The 27,301-nt window shown below is 37.0% G+C and overlaps 1 protein-coding gene across 1 annotated transcript; it reads left to right on the top strand.

The window, feature by feature from the left end:
• Positions 1-541: 541 nt before the first annotated feature.
• LOC140227044 (uncharacterized) lies at positions 542-27,088 on the top strand. Its single transcript, XM_072307478.1, has 11 exons — positions 542-648; positions 3,999-4,033; positions 4,488-4,624; positions 5,574-5,624; positions 6,590-6,753; positions 9,706-9,820; positions 10,941-10,994; positions 11,470-11,690; positions 16,628-16,702; positions 23,080-23,185; positions 24,278-27,088. Exons 1-11 carry the CDS (start codon positions 553-555, stop codon positions 24,325-24,327), a joined length of 1,104 nt encoding a protein of 367 aa, XP_072163579.1. The 5' UTR covers positions 542-552; the 3' UTR covers positions 24,328-27,088.
• Positions 27,089-27,301: the final 213 nt, after the last annotated feature.

Below are 27,301 nucleotides of genomic sequence, written 5' to 3'. Positions count from 1 at the left end.
GCGTCATCTGATGACACATACGATATCAGTTTGCTGTTACACAAATGTCACATTGTAAAATTTTATTAAAGATGATAATACAATAAAAGATATTTAACACAAAAGAAAGTATAGAAAGTAGAATTCTGCATCCAAAGGCGAATGATATTACTATAATGCATACGTTACATGGACATCCCCCCCCCCCCCCTATTTTAGCAATTAAGTTATCCCATTCACCTGTTTTTATTCGTGTGTTGCGGTTATCCAGTTTACTTATGTTACGCAATCTTTGGGTCACTCTTTTGAGTCTCCAGGAGCATAATCCTGACACGTAGTCCCAATGTATGGTGCTGTACTGCATGGACGTCATCAGTAATGTTCAGGCAGGTGGTAACACGCATACCCCCCCCCCCCCCCCCCCCCTTTGAAGATCATTGTACATGTACTATATTTGGAGAACATGGGTGTCTTCATGAGCGATACTGTCTAGCAGCGTGATATGGTACAAGTCTGTGTTTATTCTAAGCCCCGCCCCCTTCTTTTCAGCTGCCCTTGGACAAGCGTCATTACATGGCCAATATGTCTGCGGCAATGCAGAGAATTAGCAAGGAGCTTTTAGGAGCTTGTCAGCAGCATCAAGGAAGATTTCTGCGATGTCTTTCAAATGTAAGTTAAGCGGGCATACCTTTCCATTGAAAGCCTTTGCAAATTAATTCTGGACATGGCTTTGTGCAGAGCCACTAGACTGCGCAGGGCAGGGAATAGATTACAGTCCCACCCGTTTCTTTCTGTGCTGTTTTGTTGTGTTGTGAACCATGGCCATGCGTGAACCATATGGCCATGCGCATGCTGCTTTGGCCTTTGCTTGTTTACACAGCAGAAATGCGTTGTCATCATCATTGACCAAGGTGCAACGTTCGTAGAGAAAACAACAGAAGAAACGCTACTCTTAAAATGGAAATGGAGCTTTAAAACAGTGTAGAGATCAATATCTATGTCTGGCAGATCTGGCAGTCTAGCAGTCATTATTTAGGCATGTCATAAATATGCAAAACATGTAAAATAGGTTAGCGTTCAAAAGTTTCATTTCACAAGAATACAATGCACATTTTGTATTTTACACTAATTTACTTTCTTGTTTACTTTATAGATCATTGGTCATCGTTTGCAAGATTAATGTCCCCGGGTCTGATATGTCTTTATGGCATAGTAAATTATCCTTAGAGAGGGAGAGAGGAAGAGGGAGAGAGAAGATGAAAAGACCAGAGTGGTTTGTCTATGGAGTTCTCGGCATTCTTATGAAATAGGCGCCACCACTACCTCTCTGTAATATACTATGGCGGCTTTCCTGTAATATACTCATAAATTCAGCTCCACTGACGTGTGGTGTACAGTGGTGGGGCTTTCTTTCACAGTATAATGCAAGTTGTAAGTGTGAATGCGGCTCCCACCAAACGCTGTTTCTTCGTGATTGATAGAGCAGTGGGGCCAATTTCTGCTGCATAGCATCTTTTCATCCTTCCTTCTTTCTTTTTTTCCTTCGTTTCTTCTTTTCTTTCTCCCTTTTATTCTTTTGGAAAGACTTCCTTATGTCCCTCGACTAATTTTAACCATATAGATCCAATCCTATCCACCTAACCTGAAACCCTAACTTAACCTTGCTTGCTAACACACAGTCTCACAGATGTTCACACACACTGCAGCAGGGCCTATTTCCTAATTTCTCTGTTGATGCATGTCATGAATGATAAAGATGATAAGGACAAGATCTGAGAGTTACATGATCTGCAATTTATATACTCTGCATTATAAAAGGTATAGAGATAAGCCTTCCATAGAAGGGGGGGGGGTATCTCACATATCCTTTATCTTGGCAAGACTTCCATAGTCTATTTATATTCCCCAAAGATAATACGTAATGCCCCACCATTTGCCAAGTGTGTGTGTGTATACATGCATCTGTGCATAAGCTACAGAATGGGGGGGGGGGGGGGGAGAAGGAAGTCTTTCCATTGTCTGTGAGTGTCATCAGTTAAAACTGCTAATATCTATAGGCTTGTAAAAAAAGCCCATAGGAGTATTGACAGTGATACATGTATATATCAATTCATATTTTTATACGGGGCATGCTCTTTTTTATGCCTCCGCCACGAAGTGGTGCCGGAGGCATTATGTTTTCGGGTTGTCTGTCCGTCCATACGTCTGTCCGCATTCGTTTACGCGATAACTTGAGTAACATTGACTGAAATTTTACCAAACTTGGTTCAAGTATAAAGTATGATGGGGCAATTACTTGATTAGATTTTGGGTGAAATCGGCCCAAGGTCAAAGGTCAAAGGTCAAATCATGAAATTGTATTTGTTTACGCGATAACTCAAGACTGGATAGAGCAAATTTCACCAAACTTTGTCCGAGGATGATGTATGATTGGACAATTACTTGAGTAGTTTTTAAGTGAAATCGGACAGAGGTCAGAGGTCAAGGATCAAGGTCAAATCCTAAGATTTATCTGTTTACGTGTTTACTCAAAACTGGATGAAGCAGCTTTCACCAAACTTGGTCCAAGGATGATGTATGATGGGGCAATTAGTTGAGTAGATTTTAGTGACATTGGCAAGAGGTCAAAGGTCAAAAGGTCAAGGTCAAATGTTAAAAATGTTGCTATTTCCCCCATATCTATGCAATGCCCGAAGGTATGTTCTTAAAACTTAGTGTAGACATGAACTACTGCGTAAAGATTCTCCAGAGAGAGTTTCATGTCATAAGGTCAAAGGTCATAAGGTCAAAGGTTAGGTGAAAATGTTACAATTTCACTTTTCTCGCAAGTGGTTCAATGTATTTTCATGGAACTTGGTACATACGCATGTACTGACTGGCAGGGATTATCTAGGGAACTTAGGGGTCATGGGTCAATATTCAGGCGGTCAAAGGTCAAGGTCAACTCCTCAAAATTTTACTATTTCCCTTATATACTAGTATATGCAATGCTTACATTATTAACTTAATATATGCATGTATTACCTAATGGAGATTCTCTGGGAAATTTCCAACCAGAAGGTAAAAGGTTAAGGGTCAAAGGCCAGGTTTAAATGCAAAAAAAAAAAAAAAAAAAACTATTTTGTACTGTAATTACACTCTTTCTTCATACCTTGAGAATTACTCAATGCATAAACTTATAAAAGGGTCCATCAGAAGTCAAGTAAAAATCCTCAATTCTCCAAATATGTGTACCTGCACTCTTAGACAATTATAGCAAACCCATTTCAAGGAAAGTGAACATTCAAGATATTTCTGACAAAACTGTCATTATAATATTTTGCCAGTTATGTGAAACTGTCATCACACATTGTGACGACATTGTACCATACACCTATTGGGAGAATCATGCATTATGGCGGAGGCATCAGTCGCCATAGCGACATTTCTAGTTTTTTCCTTTTCTTTTTGTTGAAATGTAGATTAGTGCCTATGTGTGTGTACATATAAAATACGATAGAATAGTATAATATAATATAATATGATATTTTATATGTAATAGATTTTAGGTACTGTAATTCAGATGGAAATTTTAAGAATTTCGGGCAACTTACATCATATCAGCACAAAAATTAAAAGCACACAATTTTTTTACCAGTAATAAATTATGTAATAGTATTTTATTTTTCATTTTAAACAGATTTTTCTTTTTGAAGTGTACAAAAATGTTGTGACAATGAAGATGTACCTTTAGGTTCCAATTATTCTTCCTATGTTTGAGATCACACCTGTGTTGATAAATAAATGCTGTTCATTGTGTGAGAGAAACTGGGCCAAATACTCGTAAACAAAAAAAAAAAAAAATATGTAAGTGAGACCATGCATGCTGCATGAAATGAAATATCCAGATGATTCAATTCCACTAAATTCTAGAATCTAAACCATGAATGATCAGCATAACATATCAAGTAAAGGCTTTCTAAGGTGTATCTTGTTTTGTTTTGCTTTTTCACATCCCTGTCTCTGCTTTATTTTTGCAGGATGTACGCATGGGCTTTGTTGGGATGGTGGGCAGGTAAGATATTGTACATTTTGAAGTGGTTGTTTTGATCATTATTTGTATTTCAAAAATGCTAACAAGCAATTTTGATCATTTTGTTTACAGAAGGAAGTAATGATACAGCTATTTGTATTGAGGCATTTTGTCTTTGCCATCTTCATAGGTGTCATTTTTCTCCTTTAAGACCTGGGAAATAGAAGACAATCACATATCATCATAGATGACTTATGAAAAACAAAAAACACAAACCTAGCCTCTCTCTTAACACTTGGCGTACATAGCTGAGTGCAAATAAAATAATGTGTACAAAGTTAAGTGTGGGAAACATAAAGAACTATGGCAAAATTATTTCAGCTCCATCTTTACCTCTTTAATTTTTTTTTTCCATCAAGTGTTCAAGCAAATAAAATTATACCATATCTTTTTACTTTTATGGACGTGCCACATATTATCACTTGCTGGCCAACAGAACTCCCCTCATTCGACTCAACAAAGTGAGTGAAGAGACAGGATGTGACATTATGGTCAAGGCGGAGTTTGCAAATGGCGGTGGGTCAGTGAAGGACCGAGCTGCCCTGTTTCTTATCAAGCAGGGAATTGATGAAGGTACGCTTCATGAAAGATTTATAAGGCTTCCCAAAGCTGGGGTGAGAAAAAAAAAAGAACAACAACAGCAAACCTTTTAAACACCTAAGCAGTGCAAAGAGTCATACGTGCATTATGTTGCAGCCATCTTGAGTCAATGTAATAAATGATAGCAGCCCTTGTTTATAAAAGACCTTTACGTTCTCATGAGAGATCATAGGTTCTAATGAGAGATCATGCTGATATTGTATAAGCAAAGCAGCTCATGAATAAAACAAGAAATGAGTAAATTTTACATTTATGATCACTAATCATTCGAGTGAACTCTATGAAGTGCAGAGCAATATTCTTTAGAAACTGTGAGACTGACATAATCTGAAACCACACTTGAATCATGGAGGAAAAAGGAGAAAATTCAAGTTGTGTCCAGAAGTACCGACACATACACACACATGAAAAATAGAGCATGTATTGGGAAAACAGGCAGTAAAAAAAAAAAAAAAAAAAATTATGTGGTTTGGAAGTTACAAGTCAATGACTCCTGCATGCAGTGGTACGCATAATACATACAACACTGATAGTCCATGATACAAAGGGACTAGCATGATAAAGTTGTATCATAAACTTATATTGAGAGACATAAAAATTTGCCTGAGAATATAGGAAAACATATTCAGTGCTTTGTGTGTGGAGGTTAAAGTACAAGACTATAACATTGATGTACAGGAAATGGTGCTTCTTCAATTTGACTAGGATTTCTCAAATTACCCCTATAAGTAATTTTATCAGTTTGTTTGAATGTAGTCTGTCTTGCCAGTATGTCATTTTGTAGTTTCTGTTCACTACTATCAGGTGATGAAATTCCATGCCTTGCTATCCTTGTATATGTTGCACAAAGCAATGTTGATGAGATGGAATAAAATAGACAAGAATGATGTGAATTTGTTGAGTGTGTTTTATTTCATTGCAGGTCGTCTAAAACCTGGTGGTACTGTAGTTGAGGGGACTGCAGGAAACACAGGTAAATGGAGTCCAAGATCGCTTTTATGGGACGTACTGAGGCACGGTATTAAAGTATTTGCTTTTCCAAGCTCAGCCATTCTACAGTTACAAAAAGCAGTGCATTGTATGCTGTGTATCCTTGCAACCAAGATTGGTTAAACCTTTTGGGAGGAAGAAAATAAAATAATACTTGATTTGCAGATTCCAAATGCAATTAGCAGGTTCATGCATACATGGTGAAACACTCTTTTGAGATTTCATTTGGTCGGATTTTACCTTATCTTATAGACTGTGCCTAGTTTTGAAACATTATCTCGGCATAAACACGTGACCACAAACATTTTCAGAACTGATGAAATTTCCCTGTAGCAATGCCAAACTTTTTAAGACTTTGCTCTTGCTGTGAGGGCATAGATAGTGCTTGATTCAAAGATTTCAGCTTATAATTACAATATGATTAGAGGATGACCTCATCAAGAGTTGTTTGAAGTTTTGTTGCTGATGTTGTTGTTGTTCTTTCGAAATGTTAGTAAACTGACTTGGAAATAAAAAAATAGAATGTAAACCAGATGTATGATTCAGGAACAGATTACATTTTTGTAAGCTTTGTTGCCTTACCCAAACCATTGTATTGATGTCGGATGCACTTTAATAGCAAGAGAAAAGCAACCAATCAGGGGTAGGGTGTGGAATAGGGATACAACTGTACCACCCTCCCGCAGTAGAGACTCTTTTTTTTTTCTTAAATTTATGTATTAATGTTGCATTGTAAAGCATTTTTAGATATTTTCCAGGTTATTATACAAGCCTGATTCACTGTAGAATTAACAGTAAACAACAGTATGATCAGTATTCTTGATTTCAGAGACGGCCTAAATAGAGTGAAAGTTTTAAAGTGCAGTAAATATTGATGTGAAATTGTTCTGTTGTTAAGCTGTTAAGTGACTGGATATCATGATGCATTCTGTTTCTGTATGCATACAGGAATTGGTCTAGCCCATATATGCAATGCCATGGGCTTCAAGTGTGTCATCTTCATGCCCAACACACAAAGCCAAGAGAAGATCGACATGCTCAGACTCCTCGGAGCAGAGGTCTTTCCCGTTCCTGCCGTGCCTTTTGACAATCCAGACAACTACAATCACCAGGTAATACCTTTACTCTCTCATCACCCCACCATACCCTCCCCACCGCCCAATCTCTCCAACTATGGTGTTGTACATGATGAATATAGACCAAAATAGATTTGATCAGCATATCATTGTTTGCCCAGGTAAATAGCGCGAATGCACGCAATTTAAAGGTGCATGGTCCCGGTTTTTAGTCAAATGTGTACACGGGCGCACGGTGCAAGTTTCCTATAGAGACCTACGCTATCGACTCCTCTTTAGCGCTTACGCTGTGGCCCACTTCAACGAGTCCGAAGAAGTCCGATTCACTGTAGTCAGTGGTCGGATCACAGTTCGGCTCATGATTCGGCTGAGGGGGATGACAGCTTTAGCAAACTTCTTTTGTGATGTCATAATAACAAGCACATACTGTACGAGCTGAAATTTTCGCGGTGGTTTTATTTTCGCGAATTTCGTGAATCGCCTTTGAACCGCGAAAATAACAACGTGCGAATAGATAAATACAGTTAGACCTCGCAACCGCGAAATTAACAACACTTGAAAATGTCCTCCTAGTAGCAATTCGCGAAAATATCTGTACACGAAAATTTCAGCTCGTACAGTATGCACGCACCCTGGCATTACTACAGACTGCGCAATGCGCAGAGAAGACAATGAAGGCAACGTTACTTAGCAACACCTACGCACTTTACTCTTGATGACAGCTCAACTTCGGTAATCTTTGTATCAATGCTAACGGTGATCGGCAGTATCATCAACAGCGCCCTCTACACTACCGGGACTATGCACCTTTAAGGAAGATGTGCCTTGGAGAACGATAGGAATACGCATGTTGTTAGTTCTTCCTATGCAACATTACTTTGCATGATAGCTGGATAGTGCATGGGTAGTCATAAAAAATAAATGGTTAGTGTCTTGCCTCTCCCATGTCCTTCATTGATTCAGTGCTGATGGCACTGGTATTATTATAATATAGACTATCATAACATTCTCTTCTTTGCACATTAGACAATAGAACAAAATATTTGTATGAAACCTAAATGTTTTCCTTCATGCGACTAAAAAACAAAATTGGATCTGAAAAAGGGAAACAGTCATGCCTAAGTTGGAAACTGGATGTAATAATGCATTTTAGAGGCCTTCATGGACTTTGATTCTAATTTTGGTAGCACCACAAACTGCATCTCAAATCTATGTCATTGTTGTTTTTCATATTTTTATTAAGTAATTACTATCTCATGAAGAGATAATTAGGCAACGCTTTATTTACTCGTAGATAAGCTAAGTGCCATTATACACCCATTATGCCCCTAGAAAGAGCAAACACAGTCACGCCAAAATTGACATTGAGGTGTATTTGTCTGAAAGGGGTTATTATGAGATTTAATACCTCTATGTTGACTTCTATCTCAGAATCTAAAAGTGGAAAAAGGCCACAAAAATAAATTGATGCTCAGGCCTATTCCAGAGATGTGTTATCAAGAAGTGACCTGTGCATTTAAATGTCATACCTTTTCAGATGATAGACTGTTGTTACTATACAGAATCTCACCCTAATTTCTGTGCACTTTTCAAGTTGTTTGGCTTTTTAACTTGAAGCACATTTAAACTCAACCTTTGGCCATGTACCACTCTTTCAGCGGCAAGTGTACATGAATGTGGCACTGAAGGGCGTAGATAACCTCAACATTCTCAACAGGTGTTAGTAAACATTTTTGTCACACACGATGTGTGTGGTTATTATCTAACAAGAGGTTATCCATTGATAATGTGCACTTAGGTAGCTTACACACCACTTTTGGCAAACTGTTTGCAGCTTCTTCTGTAGATATGGGTGCACAGAAAAAGAAAACACACAAAACTCTTTTCATTACCTTTCTGCATGAACTGAAAGCAAAAAATAAAAAAAAAAAGAAAAAGGCAGGAAACGGCTATGCGCTGAATTTTGTTACAGCTGTATATTTCACTAAATACTCTCATCCATGTTGAATCCCTCTTCTTCTTTCACACAATTCTTACTTTCTGATGTGATTTCCTATCTGTATTGAATTTGCAACACTATAAGACTCAGGACTTAAAGGTAGGGAATCCCATTTGCATGCCTTATAAATGAAGAGTTGTATAAATACAGTGGTATGTTGAAGAGAGTATCATTTTAGAAGCTCCCATAAAGTATTGAAAGTGGAAGGTAACATTTAGTACATTTTTATTGACCGTTAGATTTTGAATTGAATTTTTTTCGGGGCTCACCGTAAATTCCAGTACATTACTAGGCTACCTTTGCAGACCCGTGCACTGCATGTGTGTCCATCATGTATATTTTGTGAAGAAAGTTCATCAAAACTTACAAACATTTCCATATACATTCTTGCCACACACTCTATATGTTATTACATCAGCTCTTATATTTTTAGATTTGTGTTTATAGATAAAAAACATACAGAAGACTGCAACAAAAAGGCTTAAGTGTGGCTGACACACAGAACTACTGAGTAGTTGAGTTTTGTGCATTATTCAAATTGTAGATAACTGTTGACTTCCAAATTTCTCAGCAGTGGCCTAAACAAGTCCCCTGAGGTTCATATTTAATGTTTTGCTGCATTTTGGGAGGTCTGTAAAAGGTATCCCCTACCTTTAAGCCATTAGGAGTACTAGTACAGTCAAACCTGTCTACAGTGGCCACCCAAGGGGGCAGAAAAAAGTGGCCTTAGTAGACAGGTGGCTGCTATAGACAGTGGTCAGTATAGACTGTATGTTTTCATCTTGCATAATTATTTACAGAAAGGCAATATTCACTTTCCTCAAGGAAAAGAACAAATATTTTGTTTTCTTTATCCTGTTGTGACTGTATGGTGTTTATCATAATTCTTGATTTTCTATTTCTTTTTTGATTTCCTTCCACTTGTTAATTACTTTTAATTGGAACACTGCTTCATTAGCTCATGTCGCCTTCTGCTTTTTGTCACAAAGGCCAAACGCTATGCTGATTCCCTGGAGAATGCCATCTGGACCAACCAGTTTGACAATACTGCCAACCGCCAGGCCCATATAGAAACCACAGGACCGGAGATCTGGCAGCAGACAGGTTAGCCATGACCTTTGAGAATGTGATGTGCAATCATACATTTGATTTGATTTGATTTGATTTGATTTGATTTGATTTGACTTGACTTGACTTGACTTGGCTTGACTTGACTTGACTTGACTTGACTTGACATGACTTGACTTGACTTGACTTGACTTGACTTGACTTGACTTGACTTGACTTGACTTGACTTGACTTGACTTGACTTGACTTGACTTGACTTGACTTGACTTGACTTGACTTGATTTATTCATTCTCTGTATGGCATCATTTACAATTCTTTTTTTTATCAATATAATAAAACATTCATGATACTCATTATAGCTAGTTTCTACAATTTCTACAATTTTCATTACATATACATCTGTGACATAATTACAGTACATGTGTTATGAATTACATTACCATACGGAACGGTCGCCAATAATAAGCTATAAGCTTGACCCTTTGGCAACCGATGATACAATATGTTAATGCAATAAGAGAAGGGGAGTCCTACATGATGCTCATGGATAAGAGGGATAATAGAAGAGAGAGAAAGAGTCAGAAAGAGAGGAAGGCTTGCCAGATCAACTCTCAATACATACGTACATGACTATAGATTACAGTAATGTATTCACATATTTACATACAAATAACCATGATACAGTGTTGCTATTGTCAAATAAAGGTTACATTGAATGAAGAATTGAATGAATTGAATACATTGAATGAAGAGAAATAAGAACCACTAAGAAGCATAGTATTACACAGTTCAGTGCCCTACCAGGGCGTATAGAAGAGTGTAACTTGCCCGTGTGTTTCTGTGTTCTGTGTTCCTTACTTGTACTCCATGATCACTAATTTGACCACTTGTGAAGTTGCATTATTATTGTATAATAATAATAATAATAATAATAATAATAATAATAATAATAATAATAATAATAATAATTATTATTATTATTATTATTATTATTATTATTATTATTATTATTATTATTATTATTATTATTATTATTATTATTATTATCATATTATTGCTATTGATATTATCATCATTATTATCATTATCATTCTTATTATTATTATTATTATTATTATTATTATTATTATTAGTGTTATTGCTGTTTGTTTCCAGAGGGCAAGGTGAGTGCTGTGACATTTGGAACTGGAACTGGTGGAACCCTGGCAGGTATGTTTAGCACTTTTTGAAACCTCTTTGTGTGGTACATGTATATTGGCAAATTCAAACTGCTTTCCAAGTCTAACATGTAGGCATGATTCTACAATCAAATGCCAGTCTTTATTTAGCTTGTCTGCACCTAGAAGGGCAGAAAGGGTATGAAGAGACTTTCTGCAACTGAGACAAACATTCACATCAAAACAACAGCAACAACAACAAAGACTATCATATGAAAGAATTTTTGTACTCTACCTCATGCATGAAACACTAACTGTAAATTGTACAAAAATTATGGTAAAAAGGTTTCGCATCAAACCACTAGACTATAATTTCTTGGCCTCAATAGGTCAAAAATTGAAGACTAGTCACAAATATACTCGGACAGGTGTTGATGGGAAAATTTGTTTAATATGTAGCAAAATCAGCTCATCCTCAGTGGGTTAATAAATGTTCGCTCCTCTGTCTGTGATACGTCACATGACAGGTGTGGGGATGTACATGAAGGAGAAGAGTAAAGATGTGAAGGTGGTGCTAGCGGACCCCCAGGGCAGCGTCCTCTACAACTTCTTCACCCACGGCAAGATAGAGCGCTCTCCCGGCTCCTCCATCACCGAGGGCATAGGTCAGGGGCGTGTCACCAACAACATGAAGGGCGCCCCCGTGGATGAAGCCATCTGCATCCAGGATGTTGATGCCGTGAATATGGTCAGTCAAGTAACAGTGTATTCTTTACTTCACCCTTCCCTTTCCTATTAAACTAAAGCACTCCACACATCATTTAGGAGATTTTTGTAATTTGTTCATAAATCTTGTACCCAATGAAATGGTTATCTGTCATGACTGTGCAGTTTTATCAATTCAGCAGTGTTTCACCTTCATACTCCTTCTGTGTGTATGTGATAATGTTGTATAAGTTAAGATGGTGATACTCATAAGAGTCTATTGTCACCTGGTTATTCAATTGTAATACATGCACACCAAACCTGAATTTGAAATAATTACTTTTGTTTATTGGCTGGCATCCTATTTCCATGACTTCTTGTTTATGTTTTTGTTTTTTTAATGAATTATTTGGAAGTGTTTTCTTATGTACCAAGAGGCTGCATATTTACCATCTATAGCTTGTTTTTTTTTTTTTTTTTTTTTTTTTTTGCAATGAGTTATGTACCTAGAAGTCTGTCTGAAAAAAAAAGACTGAAACAAAACACATCTACAACAACAACAGTATAGTGAAAGCAAAAGAACAAGAAATAGAACTTTTTCCATTATTCCAAGCCAAAGTCATTACTGTAGAATTATGTGACATCATTAAAACCAATTAAATCCATGCACAACATGCATGCTCTTTTTCACCGTAAGACTGCAGTGTTCGAAAATTAGAGCCACTGTACCGAAGTAGGAATGAACATCCCAAATCAATCGTTGTCTTCGCCCAACATCATTCACCCAGTGAACCCTGTCTGCAAATAGTGTGAATGGTCCACAATTGGTGCTCTGTGTCTGATAGCGCCCTGATTTGTAAGAAAGCATTCACACCAATCAATTCCAATTAAAGTGCCAGCGATAAGGGACCAGTCAATAGAAAGCTGCAATAGTGTAATGAATTGCAAACTGGAGGAAAGGTCATGCTCTTGCTACATCTTCTTTTATTCCTCTTTGAATACTTCACTGTTTGGTGACAATAAATCAAAAGATCAAAAACATGGATAACTTACTCTATCTTGGTGGTGCTTGCCTCTTGTAAAACAAGAATTTACAAGTTTAAAGTGGGTGAGAGGTCTTTCAATGCATATCAGTGTGATTGCTTTATTTTCTCTTGTAAAACTCAAAATCCTGTTGTTTCTCTTAATGAGAAGAGATTTTTACATTCCATCATGCTTGAAAACTAGGCAAAAGGTCATGGGGATTTCCTGCCTCATCCAGAGAAATCACATCCATGAGAGCAAATTTTTAAGGAATGGAAATATATCATTTGTGTATAATATTCCTCAGTACTTTAGTGAATCCAGATGCATATCTTAATTAAGTTTTTATTTATTTATTTATTTTTTTAATCTCTAAAGCTTGGCTTTGCTGTTTTAAGTGAGTTGTTCATATGTGAGTCAAGCCCAGGGCAAACCTTATACAAGCTTGCAGCTGCCATGAATATGAAGGAAGCATGTTGAGAATATAGATACATGTACAACAATTGATGTGTAGTCAAGGTAAGCAACATTCATTGTGTGTAAGTCAAAGCAAATCTGTTGAGATGCATGCCCCCTTAAAAATTTGATTCTTAGTCACCTTTAAAAAAAAAAAATACTGCTTTCTCTGAAGTGTTATATTTTGTGAGGGAAACAAATATGAAATTGTGCCAGTTTGGTCAAATAACACTGCTATAGCAAAAAGCATGTAGCAACAACCACAACAACCAAAATTAAGCCTGCTATATTAGTGCTAGGACATATAAGAATGATTGCTATAGAAAAACTGTAACAACAACAGCAACAACCAATATCAACCTTGCTATATGTGTGGAAGGACGTATAAAAATGGCATCAATAACCACAACCGAATTAAGCCTGCTATATGTGTACAAGGACATATAAAAATGATTGCTCAGAAAAAACTGTAACAACAACCACAACTGATATAAAGCTTGCTATATTTGTACAAGGACATATAAAAATGACTACTATAGCAAAAACTTTAGCAAAAACTGCAACAACTGATATTAAGTCATGCTCCATTTGTGCAAGGACATATAAAAATTACTGCTATAAATAGCAAAACTGGAGCAACAACTGCAACAACCAAGAGGCTTGCTATATTTGTGTGAAGTGCCGTTATAGTTTTCATTTTAAGTTTTGTGGCTAGATAAGTTTTCCAGGCACTTTGATATGCTGTTCAGCCCAAAGTTTGTCTGTGTGTGTTGTGCTTGCTTGAGTAATATCCCATTTTACAGGGTTAATTGCATTATGATTACGCTAGTGTAAACAGATTATTTTAATAAAAGCCACGATCGGAGCCGACATAATGGCCACAAGGATGCTGTGATGAGCCAATGTCAACAGTGCTGTCTTTATGATCATAGCACAGCAAATATATGCTCTGTACAGAGTTTGTTGTTTTTTATGGAGTCATTGATATAGCATCATGACTTTTTCTCAAAGCTCTCACAGTGCCAATGAACTAGCAGAGCAGAAATTTTGTGTTTTTAGTTTGTTATGTTTTTGAAGTCAGTGCTTTTGTTGTCCCCGCCGAACGAGTTCGAGCAGGGGACTATGAAACGGGCTCCGTACGTGTGTGTGTCTGTGTGTCCGTGTGTCCGTCCGTGCGTCCGTCCGTGCGTCCGTCCGTGCGTCCGTGTGTGATCAAAATGTTCAAAATGCTACTCCTTCACCATTTCTAACCCGATTTTGATTCTGTTTGCTTTATATGATAGCACTACATGAGAGCTTTGAAACTTCTATACAGAATTTCAGTTGTGACCTTTGACCTTGACCTTTGACCTATATTGTACATTTTGCTTCAAAATGCTACTCCTTCGCCATTTCTAACCCGATTTTGATTCCGTTTGCTTTATATGATGGCACTAGGTGAGGGCTTCAAAACTTCTACACAGAATTTTGACCTTTGACTTCTTTGACCTTTGACCTTGATTTTTGACCTATATTGTACATTGCCTACAAAATGCTACTCCTTCGCCATTTCTAACCCGATTTCGATTCCGTTTGCTTTATGTGATGGCACTAGGTGAGGGCTTCAAAACTTCTACACAGAATTTTGACCTTTGACTTCTTTGACCTTTGACCTTGATTTTTGACCTATATTGTACATTTTGCTACAAAATGCTACTCCTTCGCCATTTGTAACCCGATTTCAATTCCGTTTGCTTTAAGTGATGGCACTAGGTGAGGGCTTCAAAACTTCTACACAGAATTTTGACCTTTGACTTCTTTGACCTCTGACCTTGATTTTTGACCTGTATTGTACATATTACTACCAAATGCTACTCCTTCGCCATTTCTAACCCGATTTCGATTCCGTTTGCTTTATGTGATGGCACTAGGTGAGGGCTTCAAAACTTCTACACAGAATTATGACCTTTGATTTCTTTGACCTTTGACCTTGAGTTTTTACCTACATTGTACATTGGCTACAAAATGCTACTCCTTCCCCATTTCTAACCCGATTTCGATTCCGTTTGCCTTATGTGATGGCACTAGGTGAGGGCTTCAAAATTTTGACCTTTGACTTCTTTGACCTTTGACCTTGATCTTTTTACCTATATTGTACATTGTGCTACTAAATGCTACTTCCGGCGGGGACATATGTGACAGTGCACCTCAAAACGAACATAAAGTCGCACACACTGATTTTGCGTGAGGACTGAAAATAAGTGAAATGGGTCAACCTAGCCGAACTTGACTTTTTCATATTTTCTGAAAGAGCAAGTCTTCTTTTACATAATGCTAAAATTTGGGGTCATAAAAAGAGCGGGAAAGTGTTTTTTTTTAGCAGTTTATCTCGAACATTTTTGGGAGAATAGTGTGATTAGGTGTGTCTTTTAGAGTCCTTATTTCATTTTTGAAAAACCTTGTCCACACTCTTCACTCTCAACTCTAATAACTTTTGAAAGGATAGCGCTACTGCTTTGAAATTTGGCATTAATTATGGACAGAATTTGTTAATGAGGCATGCTTAATTTCAGTTTAATCTGATAATCCCTTCATTGTTGTTACTCTGGTGGTTTACTTCCTGTTTTTGTCCCATTCATCGCACAGCCAGCGCGGTTTGGTAAAGATTAAGCGCTTGAATAGACACTGTACTTTAGAGCCTCTTTTCTCAGTTCACACTTTTCCTGAGTTTGTGCTTTCTTTCCAATATTTAGATAGGTTAGGAGAGTCCATTTGATTTGAGTTATACATCATTTTAAAGCTTAAAGTCTGCTCTTTCAGAATATGGTCTTAACTAAAAATTCATATTTGGCGACTTTATGTTTGTTTTGAGGTGCACTGTCACATATATTACGCACCGCGTAATTTCTACTTTTCCTTGTTTTTTTATGCTTGCTTTCCGGACAACTTTTCATTTCTTTGTGATGAAACCCTTTGCTTCATACCATTCATACCATCAAGAAAAAGTGCAAGGTCACAAGAGGTGACCTAAAAAAAGTGAAGTTATTCCATTGTTTTGTATTTCAGCAGTGGTTGAACTTTAGTTAGTGCATATATTGCATTCATAAATGTGCAAGAAAACTGAGAGGGGAGGATGGGGGTAGGGCATGGCTTAGAAAAGAGCAGTTTCAAGATTTTTTGAATTTGTGAACCAGATCTTTTTCCACATCATTATGCTCAGTGATATTTTTCTGATAATCTCTGGTCTATTTCACTGTCACAAATCGGCACAGAATTATATGAATACTAATTTGGGCTTGTCCGCTGTACATAGTACCTGCCATTCAAATACAGGTCCATTTATTCATCTCTTCCTCTCTCTCTTTCTATCTTTCTGTTGCAAGCCTGTCTGCCTTTCTTCCGTCACATTCGTATAAAATATTGAACAAATATTGCGCTGAATTTGTATCCCTGATTTATGTAATGCATCCCCCATTTGGCTCTTTGACATTGTTCGACACATCATTATCTCCTCCTCTGTAGACATTCCGTCTGTTGAGTGAAGAGGGCTTTTTTGTCGGAGCATCATCTGGATTGAATGTGGTGGCAGCTGTGGAGGTGAGATGAAACAACAACCCAAGATCTTTTTATTCAAGTTTCTTGTTTTGTCCCATGAAATTTTTTTTGTTCAGAGGTGGTTTGTCAAATCTACGTTGATTTTCAAAGTGTGTGGAGATTGAAGCAAAAATGAAGACAGAAAACACCCAAATAAAGAAAAACAAACCTGACTGAAAACTACATAGGCAATATGCTATTATGAAGCAATGCCATTGCTCATAGTAATCTTTATGAGTGTGTGGGACTTTTTTTTTTTTTTGAGGGGGAGTTTGTTTTTATCATTGGTCACAAGAAACGTTCTAGTTTGTCTGGAATTTGAATGTGGAGAGGAAGGTCTCAGAGCAAAACTGTTTGTTTCACCAGGTTCTCATTGACTTCTTTAACCTGTTGAAGACAAACTGATTTTGCTACAACACGCATTTCCTAGAGACCTCTGCCCAAATATACTCCGGACTCGTATTTAACGGGTGAAATGATTTTGAGGAAGATTTTTAATAATTTCGTAACTATTTCATGTGATGGCAGCCAAGAGATACACAGAAATTTAACCCGTTGAGGATGAGTCCCGAGTATACTCAGGCAAGCATCTATGGGAAATGCGTGTTGTAGCAAAATCAAACCATCCTCAATGGGTTAATGATTGTACCAATGATTGACCTTATAATTATTACCTCCATCCTCGTAACTCGGTAGACTCAAAATTTTGTAAGTGCATTCAAGATTCACGCTCAATTCCATTGTGCAGAGACTCTTGTCAGCAGGATAGTACATCAACTTGGTAATTTTCCACAAAAAGTGAAAGGTGTATTCTTGCAAAGTCGACATTTCATGATCATTGTTAAGTTGGTCATGATGCTGGTTATGACTTTTCTCTGTTGATCAAAATGGCTTCTCTCTCTGTTTGTGTCCATGGAGAATTATAAAGTCTTCATAATGTTCTAGCTATTGCTCCCTGAACTTTTATTATCCATACCACCCACTGTCATCCATAAATTTTGTGAGTGTCTCTGTGATTGACAGTTGGTGTTGATGTTGAATATACTGCAGAAAGGTCGATTGCTTAGAAAAAAAAAAAGCAAAAAACAAAAAAAAAACAAGAAGAAAGAAATTGAATAGGGTAAGTTAGTTCTTGCCATTTGTTTAGTGTTGACCTCCAATGAGTCTGTCAGGGTTTTACAGCTATCCCAGTTGGTTTGTATTCTCCGAACTGCAGTAACTGCAACAGTAGCAAGGCCACATTCTTTTATAAAGTGTTTTGTCAACATTATTCACCAAACTCCTTTGCAATGTTTGGTCCCAGGGACACGGAGGTTTCCAGCAAATCTCTCTTCAAATGTCATCTCTGCAACCATTACATGCTACAAATCTAACCATCATCCTTTCCGTGATACTCCCATTCATTTTGAAGTACAGAGAGGAGGAAATGCTTGTTTTACCTGGAAAATGAAGCCTGAAAGCAGTTTCTTTGCAAATTCAAAGAGAGATGACACATCTTGACAGAATACTCCCTTTCCTCTGGCCATTGTTGTTACAGAAGTTGTCATGAATCCATTACAGAGTATATGTAATATGTCCATTGTGTGTTTCCATGAAGAAGACAAAATGTTTTCCATAAAGAAAAAAGAAGAAATATAGAAGAAGTAACTGCTCCCTGGCTCTGATTAAAGCAGCAGGTTTTTGTATTGTTGCTATCTGGATATTTTTGTTGGTGGTGTGGAGAGCAGTGGGGGAGGAATTCATTCATCTTTCTTCCTTTCTTACAATATAAAATACATTGAATGTGTCACTTAACAAGAGAATAATAAGCATACAAATGTAATAGAATACACTGGTTAAAGCAGAAAAAAGGAGAAAGACGAGGAGACTCTATAGAAAAGCAGAGCTTGTGAAATTAGGGGTCCTCATAATTAAAAAAAAAATATTAAACAACTCAATTAAATACAAGAGTTTCTAATAAAAAAAAATCAAAAAACTATAAAACTATAACAAGCATGGGGGTATAGATGGAGAAAAAAATATTTACAAAAGGGACATAACATAAGACAAGCACAAAGATAGAGAAAAAAGAAAGAAGGGACACTGAAAAGCAAGTAAACGAATGGTGTAATTCACAAAACAACAAGGGGGGGGGGAAATAGATAAGTTGGCTACAACTGAGAAGACAAAAGAAAGTCTGCAGTTCTCTAAACAGTGGTTATGCAGCAAAAAAGTAATGAACTGTTTAGATACCAAAATTAAAAAGGCAACACAGCAAATCAGAGTGTAAGTTTACGAGTCAACCAAGTAATTACTTAGTAAATATAACTTCAATTTACGCATAAAGACAGATATACTGACAGCACAGGTAATGCTTGAATCTATAGAATTCCAGAATGGGGAAAGGGAGGGATCGAATTCTGAATATTTGCCACAATGCTCTTTTGTTCGTGACAAGTCAGATGCATCGTATTCTATTTTATATACTTTAAACTATTGCATACTGTGCTTTGCTGATGGATGCCAAAACTTGCGTGCTTTCTTCACCAGTCCGTATGCATTTATAAACACATTGGGAAAGAATATAGAAAGTGTAATCCTATTAATCTTAAACATTTAGAAGAATGCCAAAAAGTCATGCACATAGGCTTATTCATTTTTTTTTTTTGCTTCTGCATTTTTGCTTTAGAACACAGACTAGTTAAATTCTACTTCTGAGAACCTTTTCTTTTAATCATTGAATAGTCATTTACAGGTGTCATCTTATATGACAAAATGGTATTTGACAGATTTGAGCAAAAAAGAAACCCTTAAAGTGCAGGAATTTCAAAAATTCACACATCAAATTCAGAGGAATGTGAGGTATTTACAGCCCCCCGGAAGGGGACTTGGGTGGTTAAGGCCTTCTTCCCCCCCCCCCCCCCCACCTCCAATCTTTGACCACTAACTGTCGATATTTAGCCCGTAAACTGTCAAGAGCAAATAAGTAATTAGTTGAGATTTGCTGTCAAGTGCTACTTAATCATTCTATAATGATTCCATTGTATTTTGATTGGGCCATAAAGTAGCACTTTGTATTCCAACAATTTGCTTTTCCGAGTTGGCGGATTATTTGCACATAGCGGCGGCAAACAAGAGATAAGGCAACCGTCCTGTGATGTTTTGTGAAATGCTCTCTGTATCATCCGAGCAATTTTTGGTCTATGCTCTACATCCTTGGATACATATCATAAAAACTATTTATAGAAGTATGCTTGCAAACCTGGTCATTATGCTTTGTTTTAGATCAAGAAAAAGTCCTCTCAAACAACAGCTCCAGATATTTTTGCAACTTTGTGGTTTTGTTTTTGTTTTATCTTTTTTTTTTTTTGAGTGAGTAAGGCATTGAAGTTGATCTCAGTTATCATACCAAAGCTGTGCAAAACCTGTATCCTCACTGATATTGATAATAACAACTGAAAGATGCTTCATGGTGGATGAAGCACCAATCTCACTGCAGATTGCACACAATGCTCTTGAATTCTTTTGCAGTGCTGAATTGGACTAAATATTTCTAATTCATTAAACTTTTTCATTAAAAAAAAGAAAGAAATTACTTTTAAAAATTCCCTCCCTCCACCCCCCCCCCCCCCAAAAAAAAAGTGCTAAAAGAAAATAGGGAACAGTCTACTATCTATTGATAAATGTCAAAGACATTTCCTTGAAAAAAATCACATTACTTGAAAGTTCCAACAATTAAAGTGTGCTCTGTGTGTGTACCTTATTGTCCATAGCATCCTAGATTGTCCATAGAACCATTCATGTACATTTGTATACCACTTTAGATGCAGCAAAGTACGGAATTTATAGGATTTAAATGAATATAAATAATGTGCAAGATTAGCACTTAAAGTCAATAGTCCCCTTTTTAATGAAAATTAAAACATGGTGATGTAATTCATATCCTGTTTCTGTTGGGAATATGATAGGTAAATCTTGTGAGTTTTGTGAGTTAATATTGACTTTTAAATCACTTTTTTTTTTACATTTGTCCTTACTGTGTGAACATATCAGGATAATTGAAAAGTGTGGATAAGAGATGACCAAATAATCAAGGTCAGACTGTATTTTGTTTCAAATGTACCGTTTGTCTCTTTGTTAATTCGAGACAGATCCATCCATGTGTTGTCATATACATTTTTCTGAGAATATAGCTTTCTGTGGCTCGTCATTTTGCTTCATATTACGGTTGATGGTTGGAGGAAGAGACTTATGATACCAGGGGAAAAAGAGAAGTAGATCCCCAACTGTAATTTCCTGGAGAGGCATTATTGCTGTCATAGATAATGCGGTGTTCAGTGCTCGAGATTTGTGATTGTTTCCAACTAAAGTAGAAACAGTTGTTGATGATGTAAACACTTTAAGTGATCTCTACTCAAGTCACTGTGGAAGACGATTTATCTACCACAGTCTTGAGAGACAGTGTCTAGAAGAGCTTGTTCTTGTTGTTGTTTGTTTTGTCAGTTTTTGTGTTTATCTGTAAATTATTTTCGTAGAGAAAATCAGAATGCAACTTTCTCGGAGTTCGATGTCAATGAAAGTAATACTGTGCAGAAATTTGCCTAGATATACACCAAGATCTTATGAAAGGTGCGTGTTTGATTCTCAGAATTGTATCAGATTTCATCAATGAGCCATCTATTGATCATGGGAGGGTGGGGGGGGGGGGGGAGAGGATGCAAACAACAAATCCAGCTAATCTCTGTGGAGTTTGTAAGCTTCCACTAATGAGGCATTTATTACGCAGCTTTATGGCAATGGGCTGTACCGCATGCGTCTATGCATGCTTCAAGACACCTGTGATTCATTAGCGTAATCGGGGTTTATCTCCTAATTTTCTTGTTGCTATAAACAGAAATGGGGGGGGGGGGATAAAGCACTGTAGTCATTCGCAAGTCATGTGTGTGTGAGTTTATCGTAAATGGCAAAATATTTCCCCAAAATCTCATAAATGAAAGCCACTTTTAAACATTAAGAGCAGTGATTAGAGAAATTATCGAATTTGTGTAATTCATTTGTATCACAAACACCCTACCATACAAACATTTTGCAATAAAGCCACAAATATTTATAAAGAGATATCACAAATTTTATCAATTAACCGTTACAGTGACGGTTTATTCTATAGAGGGTTTTTCATGAAACTATTGTTCACATTTTGAATATCTAATATTAACATTAACAAAAGTCCCTGGTCACCTCTGTACAGTAAAAAGATAAATTATGTTGGTACTCTGTATTGTGCAGTTGGTTTATCCCCCCATAATTCATTTTGTGAGTCAACAGACATCGTTCAAATTAAGGTTGGAAATTACTAAATTTTCTCTTCAGAAGTAATATGTTTCTTTCTTGTTCCATTGATATGAATCTCAGTTGCAAATTCAACCTCTTGCAAAGTTGTCTTACATGTCCCACATTTGCATTTAGGAAATATTATACTTGTGAAATAAAATTATTTGTGAGGTGAACATGAAACCTCCCTAATGAAAAAGTCTGCTTTCATGTGGTCATGTTGTCATAAGATATGAGGATGGATCAGAAATTGGCCAAGGAACAATTAGTTAAACTTATGTTTAGGATCCAGGACCTTTCCAAGGGATTAATCTTTATCTCGAAACATGACACTATTCGATTGTTCTACCTCAGTGGAGATCTGTGATACTCTCAGACCCTTGACTGCTGATTTTGTTCTGTTTTTAAACATGTCTGATGCATTATACCATTCTATACCCATATTATATAAATGAAAAATTAAATGAGCATTGATGAAGGCAACCTTCAATATACAAACTTAAAGGCAAAACATAGATCTTAGAAAGGCTTAAAATTCATCTCTCTTCATTGCAATTTTCTGGCATTACATCAGTAGGGTCTTCCAACAAACTCGTCTGGGTGATGCAATTTGCCAGAATGATTAGTTCTTTTGGAGTATTTTGACAGCAAAAGAGTATGATAATTTCTGAAGAGCCCTCCCTACTCAGTAGTGGGTTGGTAGATTGCTACGACACGATGAAGCATGCTGTAGCAATTGTATTTCCCAAGAAGCTGCACGCAAGTCACACTCATATGGCAGCTCGATGGATACTACTATGGCTTATTTCGTTGATTATTGATAATCATTTATAAATTAAACATTACATGGCAACTATGATCACATATGTCTTCAGATTACAATACTGTTGATGTATTTCTTTGTCTAATATTTTGCATTTTCATCCCAACCCAACTGAAATGGTTTTATCACATCATTATTTTATACACTTCTCATGCATATGCGCCCACTTCAGAGCAAAAATTGACAGTTTTCTGCAGGTGTAAGGAAACTATGGTTCACCTAGAAAAATTTTTCTGACTGGTTGCAGGTTGCCAAGAAACTGGGACCTGGTCACACTGTGGTGTCATGCTTGTGTGACACAGGACAGAGATACTACGCCCGCCTCTTCAACAGGACCTGGCTGCAGGAAAAAGGTCAGGGGAATCAAAAGGATTCTAGATTTGTTCATTTATTAATTTTCTTTATGGTACATGTATATCAAAGCAGATGCTGGTCAACATTGTGTGAGCCACTGATGGAGGGGGGGGGGGAGCAAAAAACACAGTTATAAAAGATACTGTGTGGTGCTGCAAATCAATGTGCACATGATTATTTGATATTTCTTTCTTGTGTTGTTTTAAGTCTATGATAAGTTAGGTGTTGGATGCAGGCATGAATAGATAAAAAAAAAAAAATAGATGAGGATATCACATTGTGTTGGTGTTGCCAAGCAAAAAATGGTTTTATCATAACAAATGATTCTTTCGTGAGAGAAAATCTTTCTATACATTATTTTAAATTGGTGATGTGACAATAAATATGATATCCAATTTGATGATATTCAGTATGGATGGTTATGACTTCTGTAAGGCCCCTTGCATTCTTTTTCTTAAAGTTATTGAGAACACATTTTCTTACCTTTTTATTCTTATGTTGTGTTACAGTGATGGCTGGGATAACTTTTTCTTTGCTTCTATTTCACTGTAACCACTCTAACCTTCTCACTTGTGCTAGACACAACTGCAGACACCTTGGGCTAATTTGCCAATCATGTCATATGCTCATAATCCTGTGTGCACACACTGTGTATTGAACCAATAGGCAGGATAACCACTAATGAATTCATTTTTCCAGGTGTCTTTCCCAGTTGCCAACCCTTTAATGCTGTTTATTCTTTATCGATAAATTTTCATACTAAACAGTAAACATGTGCCCGGATTTGTGATAGCCAGCAGTTACTTACCATTCAGCTATGTAAGGCAAGACTTAAGCTAGCTTCTGAAAAGGCTGGCCATGGGCAAACCTGACGACAAGACTAGCCATCCACACAAAAAAAAAAGCTTTCATGTAAAGAGGTTACCAATTGATTTCAAAAATGAACCTCATGATTGCTTCATATTAAAGGCACTTGGTATGTGGCCTCATTCACCCTTTGCCTACAAACTGCAATTATTTCCACAGACTTGTTCAGTTGCTACCGACACTCATTTAAGCTGTTTTCTTCCTTCTCCTTTCCATCTGTCCAGGCCTCCTGGATACACTCCCTGAAAAGTACCACGGTTACCTACACTCGTGATGACCTGGTTCCAGCCAGGAACAGTTGGAGCAGCTGCCAATCAACAAGTCTAGCATTTTTCTTTTCTTTTTAAAATGAAGATCATTCTCAGGAGATAATCAGTGATGTAATTTTATCATCATTCAATTTTCAATGGCATTGATTCTATCTCAGTCTGCAATTCCTACATCTTGCATGGTATTTCAGCGAAAGATTACCCAAGGTGGAAATAGACAATACAGAATAAAAAAGAACAAACAAATAAACCAGGGATTGACATAGTACATAAGAGCAAAATTCACATCAAATGATAATGTCATTGTCATGGAAATTTCCTCTTAATTGAAAGGGTGGGAACTTGGATGACAGGAAAAGTGTGATTTGGAGTCCCTGGCTATCAAAAGCTGGGATCTGTATTCCAGTCATGTTGAAGACCAGTTGCCTTGAATCGAGACTTTGGCAAATGGCAGATCTCTAGGTCAGTATCACACAAAAGAAACCAAAAGACGCAAGATGCCTTTCATTATACATAAAATGTGTTTGTATGTGATGGTGCTACTGCATTCTGGGAAGTGCATTTTTGTATAGTGTGTAAGCTCTGTCCTGCCTTGGGAAGAGTACGGAGGGAAACTTCTACAGGAGAAGTGATCATTGATTTGATTTTTTAAAGGCATCTCTGACAGTTTGTTATCATTATTCTCATGGTTGTCATGGAAACAAGCTTGTGCACTGAAAACCTCACTTAATGACATACAGCCACATTCAACAGTATGTTGGCGCTTTAATAAAGATAAAAGTAACAATACTTGCCAAATTTATTTAGGGTGGCTAAGTGGTTATCATTCATTTTGAATCAGGGGCACACAAAATAATCCATGATGACGGTTTAGACAGAATCAATGATTTTCAATTTACTGCTCTTTTGTAAACTGAGGAGATGATTTGACACAATCATGGACAATTTGATATCATTAGTCATTGTTGGTGTGAATGTGGTAGGTGAACTTAGTAACTGTGTGGCAAATTTATGTATGTTCTCTATGTGAGTCTCTGTGCCCTATAGAGACTCACTTCAAATCCTATCAATGCATTCTACTCAGAAACGGGATGGAACTTTGGTGATGGTTTGCACTTTTTGTGTTGTGTGAAGTTATGAAAAGGCGATAGAAATAAAATATGCAACGGAAGAAAAGTGAGAAACACAAAAGGAGAAAGACTGGATCAGTAAATAGTTATGTGAAAGAAACCGACAGAGAGTCGTAGGAAATAAACTACTGTATATCAAATTTGTTACTGTCTCCTTCAACCAAGTGCCTCTTCATGCACGCAGCTATAACTGTTAATAAACAGTCAGAAGAGGGCGCTGTTTAGCTTCAGTGGACTTGTTTGTGTGCTGTGTCACCCCTGTGTGAATCGTCAGGCAAAATCGAACATTTTCTGATTCCATCAGACACTGACTAATTCTTTATTTGATCTATTTGTGGCGTCTTTTACTCCAGTGTCACATGGTAGAGCCGCCGAGTAGAAGAGAGCTGCAGTCCGTAATTTCGGGTGTCTTTATGCTGCGCGTGTGCTAACGCCATTGACTTGACAATTCCGCCCAGCGTATTGAGTGTGGTTATGAGTACATAGCAATCTTATCTTTTACTGTGCCTCGTTTGATTCACTAGAAAGACGAAGATTCACGTCAAATTCTTGGTTATCATTGATGTAATGATTATACATTGCTTAGCGAATGGTGACATCAGGGCGGCTGGATAAAGATGGTGGGCTTTCAAGTAATGTGGTTAACTGTTTTGATCACAGGTTAGCGCCTCATGTGCCAAAGACTTGATGAATTGCGTGAATTAAGTTCATTGTCTAATGCATCGATGATGATTTCGGAAAGACGGCAAGTCTGGTTTGGAGAGATTTGACAGTGCTCATTTAAGCATCTTCCTTCATCATTATACAATGTATACTGGGCCAGACTGTCGGCCCGTGGGTTGTGGTTTGTTTGCGGTTACAGCTGTGCCTGTGGATTAGAGTGCTATGGCACGCGCTGTTATGCGGTTTTTTTTTTTTTTGTTTGTTTGTTTTTTTTTTTATTCACAACGCCACGAACTGTAGTGTTTAGTCACGCAATCATTTTTTTAGGTATCATTTAATATATGTTTCCCCCTTTTTTTGTAAGTAATTTTTCCTTTGGGTGTCAAGGAATTACTCATCACTTTTACTTAATGCTTTTAACCATGGCAAAACTATAGGTCTCTTTCAGATGATTTCTGTTGTTTTTATTGATAATTTGTATTATGCTGGGTTTTTTTTAATGGCTAATCTAGTGCGGTATGTTGCCAAAATGTAAAACGTGGGTGTTTTTATGACGCATTTATGCCTTTTTCTTTTCTCTGACAATCATAGGATGATGATGATAGTTTTGTTTGCTGGATTTCGAAAAATCCGTTTTCACGATTCCTTCACTGCAATAATGGTGAATGGTTAGTGTAGAATGTTTGGGAAGACTAGTTCTCAGGACCAGTTGGATGATTTAATGAGTTTCTGTGTTTGATGTTCAGTGGTTCATAGGATCTATTACTTCTGTCATTAAAGTCGTTTTAAAGGAATTTTAGTGTGTTTTTTTTTCCTTTAACAATCCTTTAATTTGTTTCAAGGTGAGGGGTATACATCGTAACTCAGTATGTTTACGTTCGCATCTATCATATTGTTATCAAAGCGTTACAATTAACTGTCAAATGAATATATATTTTCAAATAAACGTAGTAGATGATCATTCTGCAGCGTATCAGTGTATCTGTTGTTGTTGTTGTTGTTGTTGTTGTTGTATTCATGGAATGGCCGACGCGAAACCTATTGTTGATGGATAACATAAGACAATGCTGTTGTATGTGATAAAAAGAAAGGTAATGTTCACAATAATATGACGTAATTTTATGCAATAACATGGGATGGCTTTCTTATGCAGTATTGTGAAGTTGTATGTGTTTGGGTTTTTTTT

The sequence above is a fragment of the Diadema setosum genome, chromosome 1, assembly GCF_964275005.1.
Source record: "Diadema setosum chromosome 1, eeDiaSeto1, whole genome shotgun sequence".
Taxonomy (NCBI): domain Eukaryota; kingdom Metazoa; phylum Echinodermata; class Echinoidea; order Diadematoida; family Diadematidae; genus Diadema; species Diadema setosum.
This window is presented reverse-complemented; position numbering and strand designations above follow the sequence as displayed.